A 24,587-nucleotide genomic window follows, 5' to 3' on the forward strand; every position below is an offset into this window, starting at 1 on the left:
AGTGATGGGGAATAAACAGCTGACTAGCAGCTGGATGGGTGGGACAATCAGCCCAGCTAAATTGAGGGGAAGAAAAAAAAGATTTTCTGTATGAGTTGAGACTGATTTTGACTTTTTAATGCAGAGTTTTTTATGCTGGTCCTGGCATCCCTGCCCAAAGTTACGGTTTCCCCTTCTTCTAACAAAGTTGCTTCAATTAATCAAATCATTAACCAACCTTTTCAGAGCTGCAGTGAGGGTGTTAAAGCAGGGCATCCTCCAAAATATGCAGGACAGGGGAGGTGCCAAAACCAGGTCGAATAGCAACTCAAGCGCAACTCAAAAAACACCACTGTGCAAAAAGAGAAGCAGATCTGGGCTGGATGCTAAATGTCCACTAGAGGGCTATACGTCCCCTGGCGCTGGGCTGTAATAAAAAGCAGAATTTAGATGTACAGATATAAAATTCTATTTCTTTTTTTAGGTTCTCATATTTTCATAATTTATAACTATTTAGAAATTATGACTAACACATTACAGTAAGAGTGCATTAATTAATTGTACAGTACTTATGACAAAATGTCTCAACCAATTAATAAGTTACACTAGTTAAGATATTATTAATTATTGCAAACTTTTAACCTATGTCTCATTATTATTGCTTACAAACATAAAGAATTAAAATATGTAATAATATCTTAGCTAGTGCTTATTAAGAAATAGTTAAACAATACCTAAGGATGTAGCAATGTGTATTACAGTCATAAGAACTGTCAGTTGTGACCCTTATTGTAAAGAATTTCTGAATTTCTGCAGGCAGATTTAGATCATTAGCTTAATGTTAGGCATGTAGGTCTAGCACATTAGCATCACTCAGTATATACAGGTCTTTAATATTTAGCATACCTTTATACATAGATTTGTTTTGCAATAAAAACAATTGGATTCCATTATTTCATTATAAGGTATAATTTGGTAAGATTATTATGTGACTAAATGACAACTGTGCTTTAAAAGTACACAAACAATAGAAACAAAATACAGTAGCTTAAATGTCTCATGTTTGTGTTTGGAGATAATGTTTATTCATGTGTTTATTTTCATATGAAGAAATACAAATGTTACTCTAGTTTACTGTACATTCTGTAAATTGAGGTTGAAGGATGGAACTGTAAAGTGAATGCATGTGTGTGTGTGTGGATGTTCAGTTTTTTTAGTATCAGAAGGTATGGAGGCTCAGTGGAGCTTTGGGTAATTGCTCAATTGGTTGTGGGCTTTATGCCACACTGAGCTGCCAATGATGAGCATTTAATCCGGATTATGGGGTGCTTGGCGATTTAACAATTGTTGTGATGGAGCTTGATCTGATCAGCATCTGTAATGCGGAAACTAAGTAAAGGTAACAGGTAAAGGTAATAGCAGTGCATAAATCGAGAAGCCACTCCCACCACAGTCATTTGTGCAGAGCTTTTTTATCCTGTGTGAATCTTTCCTGTAGTAAAAATACATTCCTCCACCTGACCAGCTTAAAACCAATGAGCGATCTAAATAGAGATTTACACAGCATATTCAAACCACATGTCAAATTAGAGCTATTTATGTTGCTTTTTGAAACTGCCAGTTCTTCCCAAGAAAACCTCAGTATGATTACTCAGATTTTGCAGGGTGTTTCTTAGACTGGCCCAACCTACTATCCTCATCTGTCATCTGGCTGAACCTCAACATGAAACAAAATATCACAGCAGTGCCAGACTTTACACTCCCTCAAACTAGGACTTTAGGACATATTACACATCTGTTCTGGCTGTTCTCTCTGTAGTTTAAAGTGAAAGTTCTATCTTCTTGAGGTAGATGTTGTGGATTAAATGCACCGGACTCGTATTTGTGTGTGTCTACTTTACATTGTTCCATCTGTAGTTAATGTTTTCCTGCTTGGCTGGAGTGGTCACGCATAGCAAGATGCTGAGGACACTGCCTGTGGCTTTGGCAGGCGCTGCTGGTGCACAGCGCCCACTGTGAAACCCTGCATTCCTCATCAGTCTGTTAGACAGTCTTCATGCGTGGCGGAATGGTTCTCCTTTCAGGTAATACTTGGTCTTTCATTTGTTCTTTCTGTCGTTCTTTTGTCTCCTTTTGTTCAGGCTGGATTATGTGTGCTTGACATCACTGTGTTTGTATTAAAGGGGAAGTGGAATGTGTTCCCAGCTGGATACTGAAATATGCTACCCTGTGTGAGTCTGTGAGAGGTTAACTGTTGAAGAGCTGGACCCAAAGTTCTGTAAAGTTTGCTGTGTTATCGGAAACAGATTTCCTGTAACAGAACTCATACAGCTTGGCATGGTACCACAGTAAACCACAGAGTAAGCTTAAACTGGTTTGCTTGTTAGTGCGAAGGCTTTCCGAGGTCTCTGCTTCACAGTATCCATCACTGTCAATTTAGTCCCGCTTTATATTTCCAGGTAATCCAATCAAATACCAGTTAGGTCATACTGCATTGATTTATGAGAACCCTGAGATCCGTTCACATTGTCTCAGTGTTTGTTCATGTTGAACAGAGGCGGAGAAAGAAAAACAGCCACAAGTGTTTGAGAGACAAAAGTTTGATCCCATCCAAGAACATGAGGACACACCCGAGCGTGAGTCTATGGCTATGGAGGCTGTATGTGAGGGTTCTCTGTTCTAGGGGAAAACAGCAGATTGTTTCTCAAGGGTCAGGCGAGGCAAGAGTTCTGCTGATCCAGCTGCACCAGGCAGCCAGTTTCACTTTTAGATCCATGATGATCTTTTTTCTGTGAGCAATAAAGTCACAAGAGGAAGTTCCTAGTCTTTGGTGGAGCTGAATCCTTTTTAAAAGTACAGGGACCTGAAAAAATATTTGCTACAGATTTATTTTTTCTTAGTTTTTTTTCTTTTTGTCAAAATGGACATTGAGGTGTGATGAAAATTACATGATTCGAGCCAACCAGTAATTGTAATAAGAAAATACATTTACTGAAAAAGAAAGAGACATACATAAAGTTTCATGACATACAGTTTAAAAAAAAAAGAGAGGACAGATAGATGAGAGTGCACTCTCGCGCTCGCCTCCCTTACAACCTTTATATCCCTTTCTGGGAGGGACAGAATGTTCTAGAACGATCCATACATGATGTTATCCTCTCTCTATTTCTGCTTAACCATAAAAAAGGTGACCAAAAGGGTTGAGGTAATATAAAAAAATGTACAATGTCCTGTTCTCTTAAAAGAGGAAGCGAATAAAACAGAAGGAATATGTCTGGATGAGGGAAGTGAATCTTATGATCAGGCAGAATGCTGCAAATTAGACGCAGTATCTAAAAATCTTCATGTCGTCATACATGCATTGGTTTGAGCACAGTAAAATACTGAATATGAATCTTACAAGACAGTGTTCAATGAAATAAATTGTTTTAAATGGGGATTACAGTTTCCCTCACACATGCTTTTCCAATTAGCAAACAAACTTTAATGTTAGACAAAGATACCCTGAGTAAATATAAAAACACTTTTTAAATGATGATTTAATTTATTAATTGAAAAAAATAAACCTATCCAAACTAATCTAGCCATGTGTAAAAAAGTATTTGCACCCTAAACCTAATAACTTAATTGTGCCACCCGTAGCAGCAACAACTGCAGTCAAGCTTTACTGATAACTGGTGATGAGCCTTTCACATCTCTGTGGAGGAATTTTGATACACTTTGATACACAGAATTGTTTTAATTTAGACACATTGGAGGGTTTTCAATCATTAACATCCTGTTTAAGATCAGCCACAGCATCTTAATCAGACTTTGACTAGGCCACTCCAAAACCTTCATTTTGTTATTTTTCAGAGTCATTCAGAGGTGGACTTGTTTGTGCTTTTGGATCATTTTTCTCCTGCAGAACCCAAATATGCATGGACTTGATGTCATAAACAGATAGTCGGACAATCTCCTTTAGGATTGGTTCCTGGTTCCATCTATTACAGCAAGTTTTTTCATGCGCTAAGGAACTCTCCCATGGATACCACTGTTAACCAGTCCCTTCCTTATCATTAAATCATTCCCACTGACTGAGGCAAGTGAGACCTGCAGTTCTTTAAATGTTGTTCTGGGTTCTTTTGTGACCACCTGGATGAGTTGTTCATGTCCTTTGGGAGTAGTTTTGGTAGGCTGGTCACTTCTGGGAAGGTTCACCAGTGCTCCATGTTTTTTTCATTTGTAAATAATAGCTCTCATTTACCTCTTTTCACCAACAAAGTGCAAACCTATTAAGAACCGGCTCGTGTTTCCACTGCTTCAAGGAGTCACTCACTACGTATGTAAATGTGGGCGTCAACAGAAGTCGCTTTTGAAACTTGTGCTGTTATCCTCGGTGGAGCACTGTTGATTAATTTTCATTCATTTAGCTGCTTTTGCTGCTCTTAGCTGTGAATGGAGGTGAGGTTTGTAAGCAACTTTGCCCCGGAGGCGCTTCAGCGCCCCACCCTTTGGCCGCTCTCGTCACAGGTTCGCTGGTTCCAGACCAGCAAGATTTCTGGCCGAGAACCTGTAATTTTGTGGTGGAAACGCAAAGAACCGTTCAGGAACATGGCCCCGGCACCAGCACCATTAATTCATCATTTAAAAATGCAAAAACACAGGACATTTGTAGGGGGGCAAATACTTTTCACGTCACTGTATATGTAAACATTCATAAGAAAATGAGCAGTGTTGGGAAGGTTACTTTTAAAATGTAATCCCTTACAGATTACTGATTACATCACTCAAAATGTAATTTGTAACGTAATCAGTTACATTACTTCAAGTGAGTAACGTAATCTGATTACTTTGGATTACTTACAATATTGTCGTTTTTTAAACCAGAATGAATGTAGCAACCACATATTGCATATTATTCTTTTATTTTTCTTTCCAGTTAACAAATAGATAAACAAATAAAAAAAGCCATTTCAATCACTCTATAAAAATACTTATGAAACCATTTCATCAAACTATTTTATGAAACACTTCTATAAATTGATAATAAAACAATTTAAAACCAAACAATGTAACAACAACTGTAAGCTATCTACTTGCAGGTTTGCCACCAGTGTTAATTTTGAAAACAAATTTTGATTTAGTCTTAGTCATAGTCTTGTGACGAAAATAGCATTTAGTTTTAGTCACAATTTAGTAATTTAGTCAACTTAGTTTTAGTCGACTTAATGTCATAAGAATATAGTCTACTAAAATTACAGTAAATTTAGTCGACTAAAATGTAAAGGGTGTAAATGTAAATGCTTTTTCATCAGTTCCCTTGAATTATTAACTATACACTCATATGAAATGAAACGTTTAATAACCACTTGAGTAATATTGTTAATGTTTGAATGTGAAATATATTTATATATGATTTAATGTATATTATTATTATTATTATTATTATTATTATTATTATTATTATTATAGGTGTGTGACTATATATATTTTACATTTAAATTTTTGCTCTAGAAATCAGGTCATAAAACAACTGAATAGTTAAATTATAGTTTGAACAGAGCTGTAGATGCAAAAACAGCTTTTGAAGGATCTAGTTTTATCTCCAGAAGTAACCCAGCACACCTACTGGAGCTACAGTCTATAAATGAGATCAAAAACACACCTTCACACACACACACACACACTGTCCTGTAGAGATGCTCTGTTACGACTGGTCTAGGGATATAGGCCAGAAATGTTATAGTGGGGAAATGAGCAGTGTAAAAAGAAGAATTAACAAAAAAAAACACACAAGACAAGGCTCCAAAAACGTTTCAAATATCAAAAGTGTATTTACAATTATTTACAAACAAATAAGCCATCTCTCCAGGGGTAAGCAAGGCCAAAATAATAAACAAAACCCACTCTAACTCTACCCACAATTCTAACTAATCTAACCAAATGAAAAGCAAAGAAAATACAGAAACTAACCCTAACTCCCTAACTAACCATAAACAGGAGAAAATATATGTACAACACAAATGGCACTTACCCCCTTCCGGCACAAACACAGTGAACACAAAGTTAGGCCTCACACACAGGCCAACAAAGAGCACTAAACTAGCAACACACAGAAAAGCACACAGATATATCTCCCAACCAGCACACACACTAAAACACACAGCTCTAGTTCTCTCTCTCTCAAACAGCCAGTCAAAATGTCCTCCGGATGGTGGATTTCCCGCCTTTTTTATTCACTTCCAGGAAGGGCTGGAGACAGCATCTAGAACAGCACCACCTAGGGACATGGAGGTACAGAGACAGAGAAAGAGAAAGAGAAAACAAAGAAAGCACAGGAAAAAACAGGCACAGCCATAACACCCCCCCACCAAAAAAAATAGTACATAAACTAATTAAGGGAGCGAGACAAGGCATCAGCTACAATGTTCTCTGAACCTTTTTTGTGTTTGATAACCATAGAAAATGGCTGTACCAGCAATGCCCAACGCATTAAGCGTTGGTTCTTGTTGCACATCTGGGACAAGAAAACCAATGGGTTATGGTCAGTGTACACAATAGTGGGCAATGAATGAGAGTTCAGATACACTTCAAAGTGTTGTAGTGCTAGAAGTAAAGCGAGGGTCTCCTTTTCAATAGTACTGTAGTGCTGTTGGTAACTGTTGAATTTCTTTGAATAAAAACATACAGGGCGATCAATCCCCTTGCCGTCTTCCTGAATTAAAACTGCCCCAGCCCCAGTATCACAAGCATCTACTTCTAGTTTAAAAGGCTGGGTAAAATCAGGTGCTGCTAACACAGGGGCACTACACAAGAGACCTTTAAGACTCTCAAAAGCCTTTTGGCAATCACTAGACCACTTATACTCCACAGAACCCTTCAGCAGATTAGTCAGGGGAAAAGCCACCACAGAAAAGTTTTTACAAAAAGTACGGTAGTACCCAGCCATACCTAGAAATCTGCGTAGCTGTCGTCTAGTACGTGGCACAGGGTAATCAAGTACAGCTGCGACCTTGTCAGATGGAGCACGCACACTACCCTGGCCCACCTCTCTGCCTAGGTAAAGTATGGTAGCCCTACCAAAGTCACACTTGGCTAAGTTAATGGTTAGGGATGCTTGGTCAAAACGAGCAAATACCTCTCGTAAAGTGGAAATGTGTTCGGCCCACGTAGCTGTAAAAATGACCACATCGTCTAAATAGGCAGCACAATTTGGCACAGAGTGAAGGACACGACTCATTAGTCTCTGAAAAGTTGCTGGAGCATTACGCATACCAAAAGGCATGACGGCGTATTGCATAAAAGCATCAGGGGTCACAAAAGCCGAAACTTCTGATGCACGATCTGTCAAAGGGACTTGCCAGTAACCTTTAAGTAAATCTAATTTGGTTACATATTTGGCAGCTCCCACACTGTCAACACAATCCTCAATTCTAGGCAAGGGAAACGAGTCAGGGACCGTGACAGCATTCACCTTTCTGTAGTCAGTACAGAAACGGTAAGTGCCATCTGGTTTAGGAACTAGGAGACATGGTGAACTCCATGGGCTAGAACTAGGAAATGCCAATCCATGTCTAACCAAATAGTCTACCTCAGCACGCATATAGGCACGTTTACCAGGGTTCACACGATAGTAGTTCTGTTTAAGTGGGTTATTCTTACCAACATCAATGTCGTGTTTTAGCACATTAGTTTGTCTGGGCACATCTGTAAAAAGATTTCCATATTCATTACACAATGTCTTTAAATCAGCACAGGCATCATCTGGCAGGTGATTCAAGATGGCATCCAGCTGAGGCATCAGTTCTGAGTTCTGCAAACGAGCAGACAAAACAGACACAGAGTGAGGCATTAAACCATCATCATCGTCATCAGAAACTTTAGGAAGAGTAGTTACCACAGTGACCAAAGTTGGCTGACAATCAGTATTATCCACATCCACATCCAACTTAGGGTACTCTTTACTTTCACGTTGTACATATGGCTTCAGCATATTTATGTGACAAACACGATGCTTACGCCTACGGTCAGGGGTAGAGATTACGTAGTTGACTTCACTCAGTTTTCTGTGGACCTCGTAAGGACCTGAAAATTTACAACACAAGGCAGAACCAGGCACAGGCAATAAAACTAACACCTTGTCCTGTGGTTTAAACTCTCGGTGCACTGCCTTTTTGTCAAACGTCGCCTTCATTGCAGACTGTGCAGATGAAAGAGACACTTTAGCAGCATCACAAGCCTTGTGAAGTCTTTCACGAAACCTGCTCACATAGTCCACCAAGTCACCTTTCACAGAACATTGGCCATTTAACAGTTGGTCTTTTAACAACTTCAGAGGACCACGCAAGGTGTGTGCAAACACCAACTGAGCTGGGCTAAACCCTGTAGACTCCTGTACAACTTCACGAAGAGCAAACATCAGAAGGGGTATCCCTTCATCCCACTCCTTATTAGATTCAACACAGAACGTTCGTAAACGAGTTTTTAAAGTCTGGTGAAAGCGCTCTAGAGCTTCCTGAGACTCAGGATGGAAGGCAGAGGAGGTACGATGCTCAACATTCAACTGTTTGAGAATCTGCGAAAACAATTTAGAAGTAAAGTTTGTTCCCTGGTCGGTCTGAATGGACTTTGGTAACCCAAAAATAGAGCAGAAACGTATTAATGCTTTAGAGACAGACTTGGCTGTGATGTTTCTTAAGGGAAATGCATCCGGAAAGCGTGTAGCCATGCACATGACAGTAAGAAGATACTGATTACCACTCTTGCTTTTGGGAAGAGGACCAACACAGTCTAGCAAAAGATGCTCAAAAGGTTCACCTACCACAGGTATGGGGCATAATGGTGCTGGGGGAATACCTTGATTGGGTTTTCCTGCAACCTGACATGCATGGCATGAATTGCAATATTTCACCACATCTGCTTTTAGACCAGGCCAGAAGAAATGCAGCAGAATACGCTTATATGTTTTATTGATACCTAAATGTCCTGCCATGACATGATCATGTGCTAGACTTAGTACATAGGCTCTGTATACCTCAGGTACCACAATTTGAAATGTACTGTCCCACTCATCTGAAGCTATAGAAGGGGCCCACTTTCTCATTAAGACACCATTAAGCCGATAAAATGCAACTGGAACTTCATGAATCTTCCCCTGATCCACCACAGCAGACCTACACTTAGAGAGCGAAGGATCTTTCTCTTGAGCAGACACTAGCTCAGCACCATCCACAGGGAGAGTAAGTTCACAGCAAAAAGGGGCCTTCTCCAACAAATGCAAACCATCACAACTTTCTTTTATATATCCAGCAGAGGACATGTTTTTACCATCAGAGTCAGAAAACAAAGTTTTAAGGGCTAAATCCTCATCTTGTCTTGCCTTTTGGGCTCTGGTAGTGACACAGACAGAGAAAACAGTAGGAAACTCCTGTTGTAAGGCATCTGTCTCATCAGGTACACAGGGTTCAGGGACTACCTCAGGGATGGGGAAAACCTTCCCCCCAGCAAGGTCATTACCCAATATAAAATGCACCCCTGCAACTGGCAATTCCTCCTGAACAGCAACTCTAACCATACCAGTGACTAGCTCTGACTGCAAGTAAATGGAGTGTAATGGCACACTAACAGGTGTAAGACCAATCCCACACACAACTACATATGAGCCACAAAAAGTCTCCTCGGAGAAAGGAAGCACCTTACTTGAAATGAAAGACTGAGCTGCTCCAGTATCTCTCAGGATCCTCACAGGAGCACGAAACTTGTCTTTTTCAGACAAGGTGACAAAACCATCCAAAATAAATGGCCGGAATGCAACAGCACAATGATCATGACTGGGCATAACCTTAGAAGTGGAAATGCAAGCCATGCTCTTGGGCTTGTCTTTCTTTTTGTTCCACACAGTACACTCTGCAATTACATGGCCTGGACGCCGACAATAGAAACACACCCTGGTGTCAGAAGAGTGTTTGGTGGAGGGGTGTAAGGAAGTCTCCGTATTAGACTCTTCACGTTTAGGAGACCCTTTAAAAGTGCGAGAAGCACAAGACCAAACACCCTGACCTCTTGTATCTCTAACACTGACTGCCGGTGACCGTGAAGCATTCACAACAGAAAACACAGTCTTATGAGTTAGCACATACTCATCTGTTAACACAGCTGCCTCTGAAAGAGTAGTCACCTTTTGCTCATTCAGATGCACAACCACCACCTCTGGAACAGAGTTTTTAAAATCCTCTAGCAGGATAAGTTCTTTTAACTGTTCAAATGTCAACACCTTGGAAGCTGAACACCACTTCTCAAAAAGAACAGTTTTATCTCTAGCAAACTCAACAAACGTTCTGTCCGCCATTTTCTTGTATGATCTAAAACGCTGTCTGTAGGCCTCGGGCACTAGCTCATAGGCTCGAAGTACAGCAGCCTTAACTTTATCATAATCAAGGCTCTGTTCAGCAGTTAATGAAGAGCAAACTTCCTGTGCCTTACCCACCAGTTTGCACTGAAGAAGCAACGACCACATTTCTTTAGGCCACTGCAGGGTGGCTGCTACCCGCTCAAAAGCAGTAAAATAGGAATCTACCTCAGATTCCCTAAAAGGAGGTACCAGAGAGATATACTTGCATATATCAAACTCGGAAGTGCGTGAGGCAGGTTGCTTGGAGGAACTAGCCTTAACCGCCTCCAACTCCAGGGCCCGGACACGCAGTAACTGTGTCTCCCGTTCTTGCTGCCTAATAGCAAGGTCCAGCTCTTTCAACTTAATAGCCATACTCAAATCAATATCACTCAGAGGACCAGCACCAGATGGAGAAGTGACCAGATCTATGCCAGAGGGAGTCCTTGGTGTATGTCCTGCTGCTTCCGCAACAGACGACACACCGCCCTCCCCTACAGCAACACTAGCACTTTCCTTTCCAGGTAGCACAGCAGCCTGGGTCACAGCAGCCTGGGTCACGACAGCCTGAGCCACAGCAGAAGCCCCTAAATCAGGGGGTGTGGGCAACCTCTTTTCTTCCCGCAACTTCACAAGAAGCATCTCTCTAATTTCTGCTTTCCTGGCAGTACGAATCACATGTATATTATAAAACTCAGCCACCACCAACAAGTCAGCCTTTTTACAGCACATTAAAGCCTCCACAGACGGACACAACACAAACTTTTCCAAGTCAAATTCCATAGTAACAACCAAAAGATTACTAATACAACACACATACCACACACTACACTCGCCCCCACAAAAAAAAGATCAAAAACTCAAACTTAGGACGAGCCCCCAAATGTTACGACTGGTCTAGGGATATAGGCCAGAAATGTTATAGTGGGGAAATGAGCAGTGTAAAAAGAAGAATTAACAAAAAAAAACACACAAGACAAGGCTCCAAAAACGTTTCAAATATCAAAAGTGTATTTACAATTATTTACAAACAAATAAGCCATCTCTCCAGGGGTAAGCAAGGCCAAAATAATAAACAAAACCCACTCTAACTCTACCCACAATTCTAACTAATCTAACCAAATGAAAAGCAAAGAAAATACAGAAACTAACCCTAACTCCCTAACTAACCATAAACAGGAGAAAATATATGTACAACACAAATGGCACTTACCCCCTTCCGGCACAAACACAGTGAACACAAAGTTAGGCCTCACACACAGGCCAACAAAGAGCACTAAACTAGCAACACACAGAAAAGCACACAGATATATCTCCCAACCAGCACACACACTAAAACACACAGCTCTAGTTCTCTCTCTCTCAAACAGCCAGTCAAAATGTCCTCCGGATGGTGGATTTCCCGCCTTTTTTATTCACTTCCAGGAAGGGCTGGAGACAGCATCTAGAACAGCACCACCTAGGGACATGGAGGTACAGAGACAGAGAAAGAGAAAGAGAAAACAAAGAAAGCACAGGAAAAAACAGGCACAGCCATAACATGCTCTCAGAGACTTCATGAGTTAAAGTGAGAAACTTATGAGAAAGTGCTGTAAGGAACTTTACACAGACTTTTGGGTTCATAGATTCACTTATTTTATTGTTTTATTTTCGTTATATTATTGAGTTTCTTTCTGACCTGTTCCTGCTTTAACACTAGCTATATCTTTCCCTGTGTGAGACTAAACAGATGATCTGATCTTAATGAGTGAGTTCTGTATCAGTTCTGTGTTTTAGTGCACTGCCGAGTTAAACACATCAGCTCATGAAATAACATCAGCATTAAAACGCGGGTCTCTGCACGGAGATCTGTGGGACTCTGGTCTGCAGAAGCTGAAAGATTAGTGGTGTTTTTACCGGAGATGGAGTCGCTCCACGCGGTTTACACGTTATCTTGTTTTTCGCGACGTCAAAGGAGAAATATATCGCCCCTCTCTCTCTCTCCCTGCTGAACACTGTCGAGTTAACTTCCAGTCGAGCTCCGTAAGTATCGACAGGTTAATTCCCGGGTTTGTAACTGAGCGCGCGGCACAACTGCAGGAGAGGCGGGTACTGATTGGATGAGTACCCCGCTTATCCCGCCTCTCCACCTTCGCTAAAGTAGCAGTGATTGGATCTCTTCCTAACTGGTCCCTACCTTTCACAGAACTAAATCAGTTCGTCTCTGCCAAACATTTTCGTCTTGTTTTTATTCGTTGACCAAAATGTCAGTTAATTTCGTCTCGTCGTGTGTGCGGAGCCGCTGTCTGCCCCTCCTCCCTGTGTGTGTGTGTGTGTGTGTGTGTGCAGCGAGATGGGACGAGGGGCAGACAGTTCCCTTTCATATCAGAGCGATTTCACCGCAAAATGTTATTTGCGCTTTGTCAGTGTTGGAAGAGCAAAAATAGGAAAGTACCGCAATGTAATCCTTTAATTTTAGCAGAGTAACTGTAATCTGATTACCATTTATTGAAGCAGTAACTGTAACGGATTACAGTTACTTATAATTTGTAATCTGATTACGTAACGCCGTTACATGTAATCCGTTACTTCCCAACACTGAAAATGAGGAAGCTTATTAAAGTTTAAGATCACTCGATTTAGAAAGCTCCTGGCCCACATTATGCTACGATGTTCTGGGTTTCTGAGAATTTGTGCTGTCCATGTTCCCATTTCAGAGAAGTTCTCTCACACTACGGGAAGTTTTTAGGGCCATGCTGCTCCAGCTGTTCATGATGTTGTTTAAAGCAGACCATGCAAAACTCTGCACTAAAAACTGCAGGGTTTGACTCAGTTCTAAACAACTGAGTGGTTGTTTAGAACAGCTCAGATTGAACTTTTTAGTAAGATGAAAGAAGTAGTTGTGATAGATTGGCTGACACTCTTTTTTCATATACTCATCCTTTCTCACTATCTTCCAGCTACTATGCAGACTGTGTTCTCAGGTAGTATTTAGGTTGGGTTGCTGAAGAACTGCAGGTTGAAATGCTTTGTTTAAATCTACAGCTAAATACAATAGTTATATAACAACAGTTGTTTAGCTTCATCGCTCTTTTATCAATATTCAGTTGTGACCTACAACTAGATTACAGTTCCTCCAGAAACTGCGAGTGTGATTGCAGTGCTAATTTTTGTGGCTAAATGCTACGGTGTCTCTGCTGGTTGCTAAGCTGTTGCCAAGCGGTGGCTAGGTGGTTGCTAAGGTGTTGCTAGGTGGTTCTAATGTGTTGCTATGGTATCCGTAGTAGTTGTTATGTCATTGCTAAAATTTTGCTGTGGTATCTGTATTTGTTGCTGTGTGGTTTATAAGTGGTTTCCAGGTAGTTGCTGAGTTGTTACTATGGAATACATGGTGGTTGATAGGTCACTGCTAAGGTGGTTGCTGAGTTATGTGTTCTCATAAATCAGATTATAATGTGTTTGCTCTAAACGTGCAGGGTGTCCAAACTTTTGATCAGTATCTGCTCCATACAGCAGCTCCTCCATACACACACAGTACTGGAGGAGCAGGGGAGAGAAGGGGTTCTGTGTGCAGAGCTGCTGGTGTGTGAGACAGAATGTTGGGCCCTTCATTCATTTCTATGGGGAAATTTCCTACGACAATTGTACAAAAATCATACATCGTATCGTTTAGTACTGCATATTCTTTCAGAAAGTTAAAATCTGTCAGTTTTGTTCTTCATATCTTAAAAATTGTGACGTACACAGGCGTTCAAATGTCTTCCCATTCATTTTCATTGGCCAAAAAAACTTACAGTAGCGAAGTGTTAACGAAGTTCTGATCTAAAGGCTGTATACAAGCCCACAATTCCCAATAAGGATGCACAATTAAACGTTGGAGTTGATATCTTAAAAAATTGCGGCACTAGTTAGCCGGACAAAAATCCGGAGGAAAAATAAGAAGAAAAAGACTTAAGAAGAACAATAGTGTTATTAATGCAATTGTGTACGAATAATAAGTATCAATGCTAATGTAAAGAGGCACACAACTTGCCATTTGAATCAGGTTCAGCATAATTAAATGAAACCAACTTTAAGACGGTTGTCTTTTCATTTTGAGGCTAAAAGCTAATGCTACAACAACCAGTAAACACAGACTAAAGTCAACAATCTGTTGAGCTAGTAAACTTCATGTTTCCTCACTTCCTACAAGCACACCTTTAAAGGAAAATCAGCGAATATTTTTTAGAGCCAGAGTAATGTGGTTTTTAATCAGAACGTCAAATTACATCTGGCCAAATTGTAATCACATATTTACTGTTTATATTCCAAAATATCAGCTTGAAAAATGAGTGGTAATGACAGCAAATCAGTGTAACTTTTTAATGTATTTTTATATAAAATTGCTTCACACTGTTGCTTTACTAGTCTGAATAAATGCAATATATTTTTGGCACTGTTGGCATATCACTATGACTAACCCTACATATTGGACACAGCTAAAAACACCTTTACTGCTGACAAATACGAGCAGTACTTAGTTCAGGTTGTTGACAGTGTTCTGTGAGCCTCTCTGCGGGTCTGCTGTATGTTAGTTCAGGGCGCAGCAATGTTAGGCCACATGTAGCCAAATTTGTGTTGTAACTTGGTAACAAGCTGGCAGTTCAGAGCCTGTGGTCAGAAACTCACCACTGATGACGGGCTGGAGGATGACTGACACAAACTGTGCAGGGAGAAATGAGCTATAGTCTCTACAGCGTGAGACTGGATGAGGTTATGTTAATAATTCTAGGTAATTCATTGCCTCAAAAATTTTATGTAATGTTTACTAAATGTTTTTTTTTTGTTAATTAAACTTAGAACTTTTCTACATTGTAAATTAATTTAAATGATTTTGTTATATTAATTGCATTGCATAATAATTCTATTTTAGACTTTTTTAGAACCTATGTTATGGTCAGGTGAATAAAATAGATTTGGTGATTTACTCTTTTTAAATAAGATGTATATTTTAAATACTCATTGAAAATTAGATGGAAATAGACTGTTCTATAGAGTGAACTGTATAGCACCCAGCCGGCTTAAATTTTGTGATTCTCTCTTAGATTTTATTTTGAGATTAACTTTGTCTCCTACAGCTGCTTAAGCCCTGTAATAAAAGTCTATTTTCTTGTTCATCTGCACATGTCTGGCTTCTGTGCAGTTCTGTCAGATCTATTTCTTGTCTTTAATCTCTTTTAAGACTCTATATTTTTTAGAATGAACAGTAATTACACAGTAATGCAATGAAAAACTAGAAACATCATTCAGATGTTAACAGATAAAGAGCTGTAACCCTAATTAAACACATTCAATTTAATCACCCAGACAACTATCTGTAAAGAGTCATACTGTTTAGGATACAATAGCAAGTTTATTGAATCACAAGTAAAAAAAAATAGGTAAATCCAACAATCAGTCATGTAATTTTGAACAGGCAAAAATGAGTAATCAGTAGACAGGCAAAGGATAAAAAACAGATCATCCAAAACAAAGTGAAGAGGTTTGGAAGCAAAGTCTTCAAGCCTGTTGATTTCTCCTGTTGAGTAGGACAGTCCCTACAACATGCTGACGAACTGGCTGGAGCAGAAGTGGACGTGGCTCTGACGCAATTCAATCCTTTACCTTTCATTCTTGAACCTTTAATTCCTTCAACAGCAATAATTTTAATAATTTTGCATAGTAAAAAGAGATATGTGGTTTCTGGGAAGACACACACACAGGGCAACGAATTAATAATTTAAGGTGTTTTATTCTGATATATATTCTAAAAGATTTCACTCCTATTATATGAAATAAGAAAAAAGAAAATGTTCCAAAATACACAGTATGAGCTTTTTTAAAGACAGTAGGGCAGTCTTATTCCCTCTGTAGATTAAATATTACTTTTATAAACACATTAGAAACACACTTCTCAATCAGAAAAAAGAACAGTCGTGTTGTGTTCTCTGAAACCTTCACACACTATTACTCACGGTTCCCTAGCAAGTAGTATGTGACCACAAACACTTTCTGCATATGCAAAAAGTGTATATACACCCCAGCACAATATTTACATATATAGAGAATGAGAGTCTTTAACAGTTCATTACGCTCCATAGAGTCCAATAAAAAATAAAATCAGATCAGATTGACCTGTAAGAGCCTAAGGTAACCAATGTAAAGGCACACAGTTGTTAGGTAGTTGATCCAGGGCTTTCTCTGCAGGCACAGTGCAGTATTAGATGTCATTCTGATGAACAGTTTATCCCAGCAGTAAGGCCCATCACAATTGGTTTTCCCAGGAAACCTCATAACCAGTTTAAGGCATATGGTTTATTAATGCTTTTAGACAGAAGGCACAAACAAAAAGAAGTTCTTCTACACCAGAGAAAAACATGCATTCAACATGCATTCAATCCCCAGCCACGCTCTGAACCCAGGTTTTTAAGACTAGATAAACCCAATAGAATAAACACATTAATACATGCCAAACCCAGTTTCCCAACATTCCAGCCTTCTTACACTGAGCTTGAAAAACTGTTAAATGACTTTATAGGGGAAGCAACCCTTAAACCATGAGACTGTTTGCCTGCTGAGCTGTGTTTACATGGCTGCGTGTTCTTATGCTTTTACACTCATTACTGCCTTTGGTGATAGGGGCTAGAATTACAGCTAAATACACCAGTAACTAAAGGAACAACAGTTACAATACGGCAGCAGCAAACTCAAAGAATAGCAGCCCCCCGTCGTCACACACTGGGCTCTATCTTATACCCTGTTCCAGGGGTGATGTTATGCTCATTGCTATCTCACACTCAGTTAACAGTTGTCATGCCTTGCATCTGCATTATTTAAATAGCAATGGATTTGTATGAGTTTATGTGGTGTTCTGAAAGTGAGGTGTGTTCAAGTAAATTTTTGGTGTATTGCTATCTGGGCTGGGGAAAACACAGGTACACTGACTAAATTGAACCCTGACAACAGTCAACAATCAAATGCCAATACACCCCAGGTCATTACACACCCAATGAAGCACTGCAGGGCACAAACCAAACTGTTACATCAACAATGCAAAATTGTTCCCGTAAATGACCTGGTCATGCACCTTCACAGCGTGAATAAGCAGGTCAGTGTCCTCTACTGAGAAGCAAAGATGCGCTGCGGCGTTAAAATACCAATCAGAGCAAAAGTCAGAGCATACCTGGTTCTTAAAGGGAATGGCAAGTGAAAAGTTGATTGGTTTATTTTACATTATGCCCAAAACAATTAATACATGTATTTTGCATATTAAGGCATATTTTTGCATCTTCAAGATCATAAAGATACAACAGGAAGTCTTAAATTAAACTGCATTGTTGACGGCTCGCCTAAAGAATCACTAAAATAGAGCCCTCTGAGTTATGTCTCAGCATCCATAATTAAAATAACAATTTCATTCTAACTTAAACACCCTTGTAAGTTAGTGCCATATTCAGGGGTATTCTAATGATTATCTTGATATACTGGACAGATTATTCACCTTTTTAAAAAAAGAATAGCAATTAGAGTTCAATTCATTTTCACTTAGCAATTGCTGCAGTGTTCTGGCAAGGTGGCTTTCCCTTTGTAAAGGCCCATACATAATAACAGAGCTTCAGTTTGGTTTCAGTTAAATGTGAATTCATATATTTGTTGGATGTGAAGCTATTAAGGTGAATAAAATGGCTCAGATAAAATAATAATTTGCAGCATCAAACCTAAAAAGGCTCTTAATCATTGGATGAGAAATGTGTTTATTAAATGATTATGTTATTATTACGGCTATCTGAGAACAATGTGAGACTTGAGCTCAATAATAAACCTCAGGAAACACATTTGAACAGCAGGAGACTTATTCTATCTTATTGTTGTCTTTTTGTTGAAACTACAGAGAGATTAAAGACTTTAATGTTTTTATTTTTTTTCCTCTGGGTTACAGCATACCTGTCAAGTCTCCCGTTTTGGCCGGGAAACTACCGGATTTTACTCCTCTAATATCTCACTTATATATTAAAATAAAAAGATATAGAGACAGGGCACTGACCGCTCTGTGTCTCCTAACCAATCGTGGAGCTGGATCAAAGAGAAAGTCCCGCCTTTCAGGAGAAACAGCCAATCAGCTTGCAAAGGGCGGTCAGTGTGGGGAAGCCCCTCGTCGCTGTGAGTTCAGGCAGCTAGTTGGAGCAGCTGATGTTAAAACAGATCTGGATATACAGCAATTTTTCTAAAAGAAAGGTAACGGTAGGCTAATCATGTAAACTGTGATGAGATTTGTCTGATAGCTGCTTAAAAATACCTGTCTTAAAATGGAAGGGATACTGAACCTTCGTTGGGCTGGTGGGACGACTTTAAGCGGACAGAGGAAAATATCCCTTATTTTTAAATCTAAAAATTGACAGGTATGGGTTACAGTCTACATCAAGACCCGGCTGTTAATTATAATAAATGATCTTCAAGTTTACCTGAGATAGCCTGAGGGTAATCACTACACACTAACGGTGAGCGTCAGAAATTGGGATTGTGCCAGAAGCCAATAGAATAGAAGCGGTCAATGGTAACAGACTAATCTCAGTTATTATATGTTAATTTAACTCAAGGACCTCCGTTTGGATGAATATGTGACCATGATTTTTTTTAAGTAATAGAGTTCCTGGTATGCACTATAAACACTAATGTCAGTGCATGAGTACAGAAAGTATTTAGACACCTTTAAAATGTTTCATTGCAGACATTTGCTAAAATCAAAAAGTTCATTTTATTTCTCATTAATGTACACAGCACTTTTTTATTTGAGCAAATAAATTTAGGATGCAATGAAACAAAGAGTGAAGTAATTAAAAGGAGTCTAAATACATTCCATACCCACTGTAGGTATTGCCAATAGAATAGGACACTCTGGAGCAGATAAACCTGATCTAATTGACATTATGCATAATGTTAGGCTGGGGCTGACCTCACTTAAAGCTCTTGTGACAGAATAAAATCAGATCACAGATCCTCTTTTCTGGACAGTAGAGAGAGGTACTCCAACAAAAGCAGGATAAAAGCAGATAATAATAAAGAACAATAAATGAGTAGTTGTTCCAAAAATGCAACACACACACACACACTTTTACTAATTTGTCCCATTTTTTTTTTATCAGATCTGAATTGGGACCTGTCTAGATGACACTACTCTTGCTGTGCTGTTTGTGCCCCTGTGAAGATGCCCCCTCTGGACCACGTGGGCTGTGTGGTGCTGTACTGTGTCCTGTACCTGGTGATGCCCACGCTCCTGCATGGAGAGCTCACACTGGCGTATGTGACTAAGTACAATCTCTTAATCTGTCAGTGTGCACAGGACCTGCCGGTCTGCAGCATCATCAACTCCAATCACCCAAGCTGCATCTGTAACCGCCCGCTCTCCACGCCTCAGCGGGTACGCATGTTTAAAAATGCAAATGTGTTATTTTTAGAGAACATTTGTTCAAAAACCTGTTTAACAATATTAATATTACTATAACGGTTTCAGTTTACAGTAAAAGAAAACATTAAGAAGAAGTAAAACAAAAATAGGGAAGTGCTGTATTGCAATGCTAATTAGTAGGAAGAAAATGTAACAGTTAACAATAAATGATTATAATATATTATTTATTATCTATTCACTGCAGCTTATTGGTCAGTTTCTCCAACATAAGAGTTTCTTTGAGCCAGGTGTGACATTATACAGAGCTAAGCCAGACTATTCCAGTTTTGAATTCTGGATTTTCAAATATTGGATTTCTGGCATTTTGTGGAATTTCCAATCACAGGTCACATATTATTGATTTTTGTAGTATAATTTGATTTACATATTGTAATGAAATTCCTTTAGTGTGCAGAGGAATAGAACAATGCTTAGAGTCCCTAAGTGCCAGCACAGAAACAGATTTTAAAAAATGTTCAATCAATTTTTATTCCTAGTAACCTTTAACTTCCTTCTAAATATCACTGTGTATTCACTAGTGTATTGTAATAGACCATGGCCATTAAATTATATCCTAGTAAAATATAACCTTATGAATTTAACACAGACACAGACTGGGACATGAGCACAGTAAACTCTGCTTCTAGAGAGTGTAAATAGTTAATCGATCAGGGGCTGCAGCTCTGAGGAAGGTGTTCAGGCTCAAATTACAGAAGTCATGAAGCTTGAGCTTTTATCTGGCTTGATGGCAGTAACTTTGTTCTTCTTTCCAATTCAAAAACTGACCCTAAAGTGTTCTGCATTTGGCCCTGTAACTCCGCTTAGACAAACCAGGATTAATGTAGTAAAGGCAAGATAGTTGTCAAAAACATAAAGAGCAAAATCAAACATATAAAAGTAAAAAAAAACCTAGAAGCAGCAAAGGGTCAATTCCATGGGAAATTCCCTAAGAGGAGATTAAGAAAACTGAAACAGGTCAAAATACACAATGGTAAAAAAAATGTATGCTTTAAAAAAGAGGGCAAGTGCAAACAAACAGGGCTTAGACACACACAGAGACAATCAGGCACAGGTGAGGGGAATCACTAATTAGTCACAGGTGCAGATGATCAGAATTCAGGTGATAATGAATGCAGAAACTGTTCAAGGTTGGTTAAATTGGAGCATGTGGCTGTGGTCTGTGAGTAGAAGTGAGTAGAAGTGGGATTTTCTATTTTATTTCACTTATTTTATATATATTTTATAAATATTGTTCTCTGCATGCTAGTGGTAACTTAAGTTAACGTAAGTTTTTCACTCCACTGTACACCTGTACTCTGTGATGAGACAATAAGTCTGGTTTAATTTGATTTGATCAGCATGTGTGTACTGTTAAACATTAATAAACATTACTAACTGTCTGTCTGATCCCCCTGCAGCAGGTCCACGGCCCTGCCGTGCTGCAATACAGCCATCTGACCGTGTGGTACTCTTCTCCGCTCAACACGGCGCGGCTGCTCAATAACTCAGAAGTACGAAACCTTACACTGATCAAATGCAACCTGTCCGAGGATGAGCCGCCAGCTTTTGATCACTTTGCGGTTCAGAGACTGGAGAGATTGAGGGTCTCGTACCCGGTCTGGAGACCCGGGCAAAGCCATGACATGCTGCTGGGGAGGGACATGGGTGCTCCGTACCACGAGGAAGCCAGGATTGCCATCATCCACGCCGCTGTTTTGGCAGGAGCTCATGAGCTTAAAGCCTACACAGTGAAAACCGAGGTGGACAGTCAGGGCAAGATGTCCCTTCCACACATTTTTATGTCTAACGATAACCTTACAGAGATGACCAGCATGTTTGTGACTTTTGTCTACTGAGAGTTGTCTGCACTTGTTTGTTTTTTTTTCACAGAAAATATTTGCAATGTTTTTATTTCTGTTTATAAATAAGAGTTAGTCTACAGTTACAGTAGATACAGAATCACTAGCACCGTAATCTGTTGTTCCTATCCTGCTGCATGATGCTCCTGCACACCAGGAGGGGTCAGATTTTGACATTACACAGCTATTTTTTTATTCAGTTGTTTAATGGGTAACAGAAGCCTGATTTAACTTCCTGGTTTGAAAGTCTGAACCGTCCAAAAAAAAGGTGTTTCACTCTGCAAACCAACAGGACCATGGCTGAGCTGGTCCAGTCTGGTTCAGACCGTGATTTGTGGCCCTTTTTAAAACTGCTATTTTGGTTCAGGCCCAAACTGAAAGGTCAGACATTCCAGACCAAACAAGGCAGCATAAGAGAAAACAGACAAATGTCTCAAATGATTAAAGAAATATTTTTTACAGACCATTGAAATAAACATATAAGCTGCATATATTTGATGTTTTGCTGATGTTATTTGCTGCTACTTAGCAATGCTGCTTCATCTTTTAAAATATTCTATAAATTAATAATGAATTAATAATGAATGAATTAATAATTAGTCATAAAAATATACAATAATTATTGCATTATTAACAGGAGCTTGATTATCAGACTTTACACAGACAGGCGCATTTCATCTGTCTCCATGAGAGCCGTGATGGGAACTGCACTTACTTAAATAAATGGTTTTTCAGCTTTGGTATTCTAACAGTAAATATAATAAGTTGCTGAATATTATCTCAGAAATAACGTGACAATTTGTGGCACAAAAAAAAACTTTGTGGAAAAAACTCTTGCTTTTCCAAAAGTTGTACAGAGGCAGAGTATAGTGTGTTTACATGTTTTACCCACCAGGGGGAGGCAGTGCTTCACGCTGAAGTGAACAGATACTCAAAAACCACCTACATAAAGAAACACACACTGAGGGTTCTTATTATTGTACAGTGGATTGAGTTTAGTTCAGTTTTGTTCTATTACAGATATTTTATTACTACGGGAAAAGTAAGCCCTTGTGTTGAACTAATTAATAACACCTAGGACATATCCCGGTATTTTATTATTTTCTGATTTCACAATATGGTCATTTTCAGCTTCTTTTTATTCCTTCAGAATGAAAGAAACACTCATTTAATTCAGATTGATGTTATAATTGACTGCCAGATGCTAAAAAGCACCTTATAACGTTAAAATAAATGCTGTAGAATAGGCAGAAAATATTCAAATTTATTTTTTTTGTGAAATCACAAAAACAGTGTTTTTTTTTTGTATATGTTTATTTGGCAGCTTAGTATCTAAATAAGCGTTCTATCATTTTAAAGAAAGGTTTTGCCTTCTGTACCGATCCGCAGAGTTATTATAGGCTAACTAAATCCACTAGAGGGCAACCTGTCTTTTAATATAACGCTTTTTCCGATATTACGCTATTTTATGATGTTTTTGTGGAATTTTCTAATATAATTTTTAGTACATATTAGAGTTTCAGACATTTTGATTAATGGAATTATCTAACTTTGTACAACAGACACCATAATGTGTCATCTGAAATGTTTCATAGAGATTTATAGTTTAACCCTTTGTTGCACGTCCATCAGAATAGACCATGAACCACCCAATGAAAAGTTTACCAGCCAGTGGGCTTTGCCCCGCCCACTGCACTATAAACAATTAAGACATTAGGACATGGTAGCACTAGAACCAATGAGGCAAAGTAATAGCTGATTTTTACTAATTAATGTGATTTAGAAGGCTTTTATAATCTTTAATTTAGTGTTTACAGATGGTTAGTAAAATTAAAAGGTCAACATCAAATCTAAAATAAAAATGCTAAGCAATGCAATGGACATTAAAAAGCAGTTCAATATTTTAGTTACTTGTACTTCAAATTATATTAAAATATTACAGTCTACTTATATTAATATATTTTTCAATCATTGGAATATAATTCATGTCTGAAAGGGTTAAAACAATATTTTTTTTATTTTCAAAAATTGTTAAAATGTTAAAATTGCATTACAAAATGTCAGAATAATATATTAATTTCTACATAAGGCATTATATTAAGAATTAGTTCATTCTCAAACTGTGTTAATGAGAAAAAGCACTATTTTCTGGTTTTAAGTCTTTAAGTTTTTGGGTCTGGCTGATCTGTTAGTATAATATTACATTACAGTTTTCAGCAATAAATTTGATTAATAATGGGAGTAATGTTCCTGTTATAATGGGGCACAAATCTTGGTCCAGCTATGTAATGTATATCATTTACCTGATGCTTCAGACTGTTTGAAAGGACAATACATAAAAAAGAATCATTATGCTTTCTAAAGGCTTGTTTACTGTTATAGAACACTGTGTAAATGTTTGGTGTTGTTTTAAGAGAAGAATAAAACAACCAGATCAATCAAATTAATGTGCAAATAAATATTTTGCAGGCAGGCCGTTGTATGTTTTTTTTTTTAAAGTACATTTATGAAAATGTATAAAAATACATCTCCTTCAAAGTGAAGCGCTCAGGATTGCCGACAGTTAATACACACATTACTGATCACTCTGCAGATATTTTGTTAGATATTCATCTCGCTGTGAACAGACAGACAGAGCACTATAGGTTTAGCACTCATTTTTAATTGTTATTTTATTGTTTTTACCTCAATTTATGTACACAGGGTATAGGGTTAGGGTTTTTCCACCCCAGATAAATATTTGTTTATTTAAAAAACAACCAAACAAATAAACAATTAAGAAAAAGAAATCTTCACTGAAACTGCACATATTAATAAACTGCCCATATTAATAATGCTTGATAGTTTTACAATTACAATTTATACAGAACATTTTAACTTAATGGCTACCACACTGACTGAACATTAAACTAGAATGAACATAAAATTATTAAGT

General features: G+C 38.5%; 1 protein-coding gene across 2 annotated transcripts; it reads left to right on the top strand.

The window, feature by feature from the left end:
- The first annotated feature begins 1,750 nt into the window (after positions 1 to 1,750).
- si:ch73-52p7.1 (uncharacterized protein LOC100321084 homolog) lies at positions 1,751 to 24,124 on the top strand. 2 transcript variants are annotated; one of them, XM_007247331.4, is made up of 3 exons: positions 1,751 to 2,063; positions 19,492 to 19,766; positions 21,212 to 24,124. In XM_007247331.4, the coding sequence occupies exons 2-3, from the start codon at positions 19,554 to 19,556 to the stop codon at positions 21,647 to 21,649; spliced, it is 651 nt and encodes a 216-aa protein (XP_007247393.2). In that variant the 5' UTR covers positions 1,751 to 2,063; positions 19,492 to 19,553; the 3' UTR covers positions 21,650 to 24,124. The 2 variants fall into 2 exon arrangements, with proteins under 2 accessions (XP_007247393.2, XP_007247394.2); XM_007247332.4 differs by having other exon boundaries at positions 21,215 to 24,124.
- The last annotated feature ends 463 nt before the right edge of the window (positions 24,125 to 24,587 follow it).

The sequence above is a fragment of the Astyanax mexicanus genome, chromosome 7, assembly GCF_023375975.1.
Source record: "Astyanax mexicanus isolate ESR-SI-001 chromosome 7, AstMex3_surface, whole genome shotgun sequence".
NCBI lineage: Eukaryota > Metazoa > Chordata > Actinopteri > Characiformes > Acestrorhamphidae > Astyanax > Astyanax mexicanus.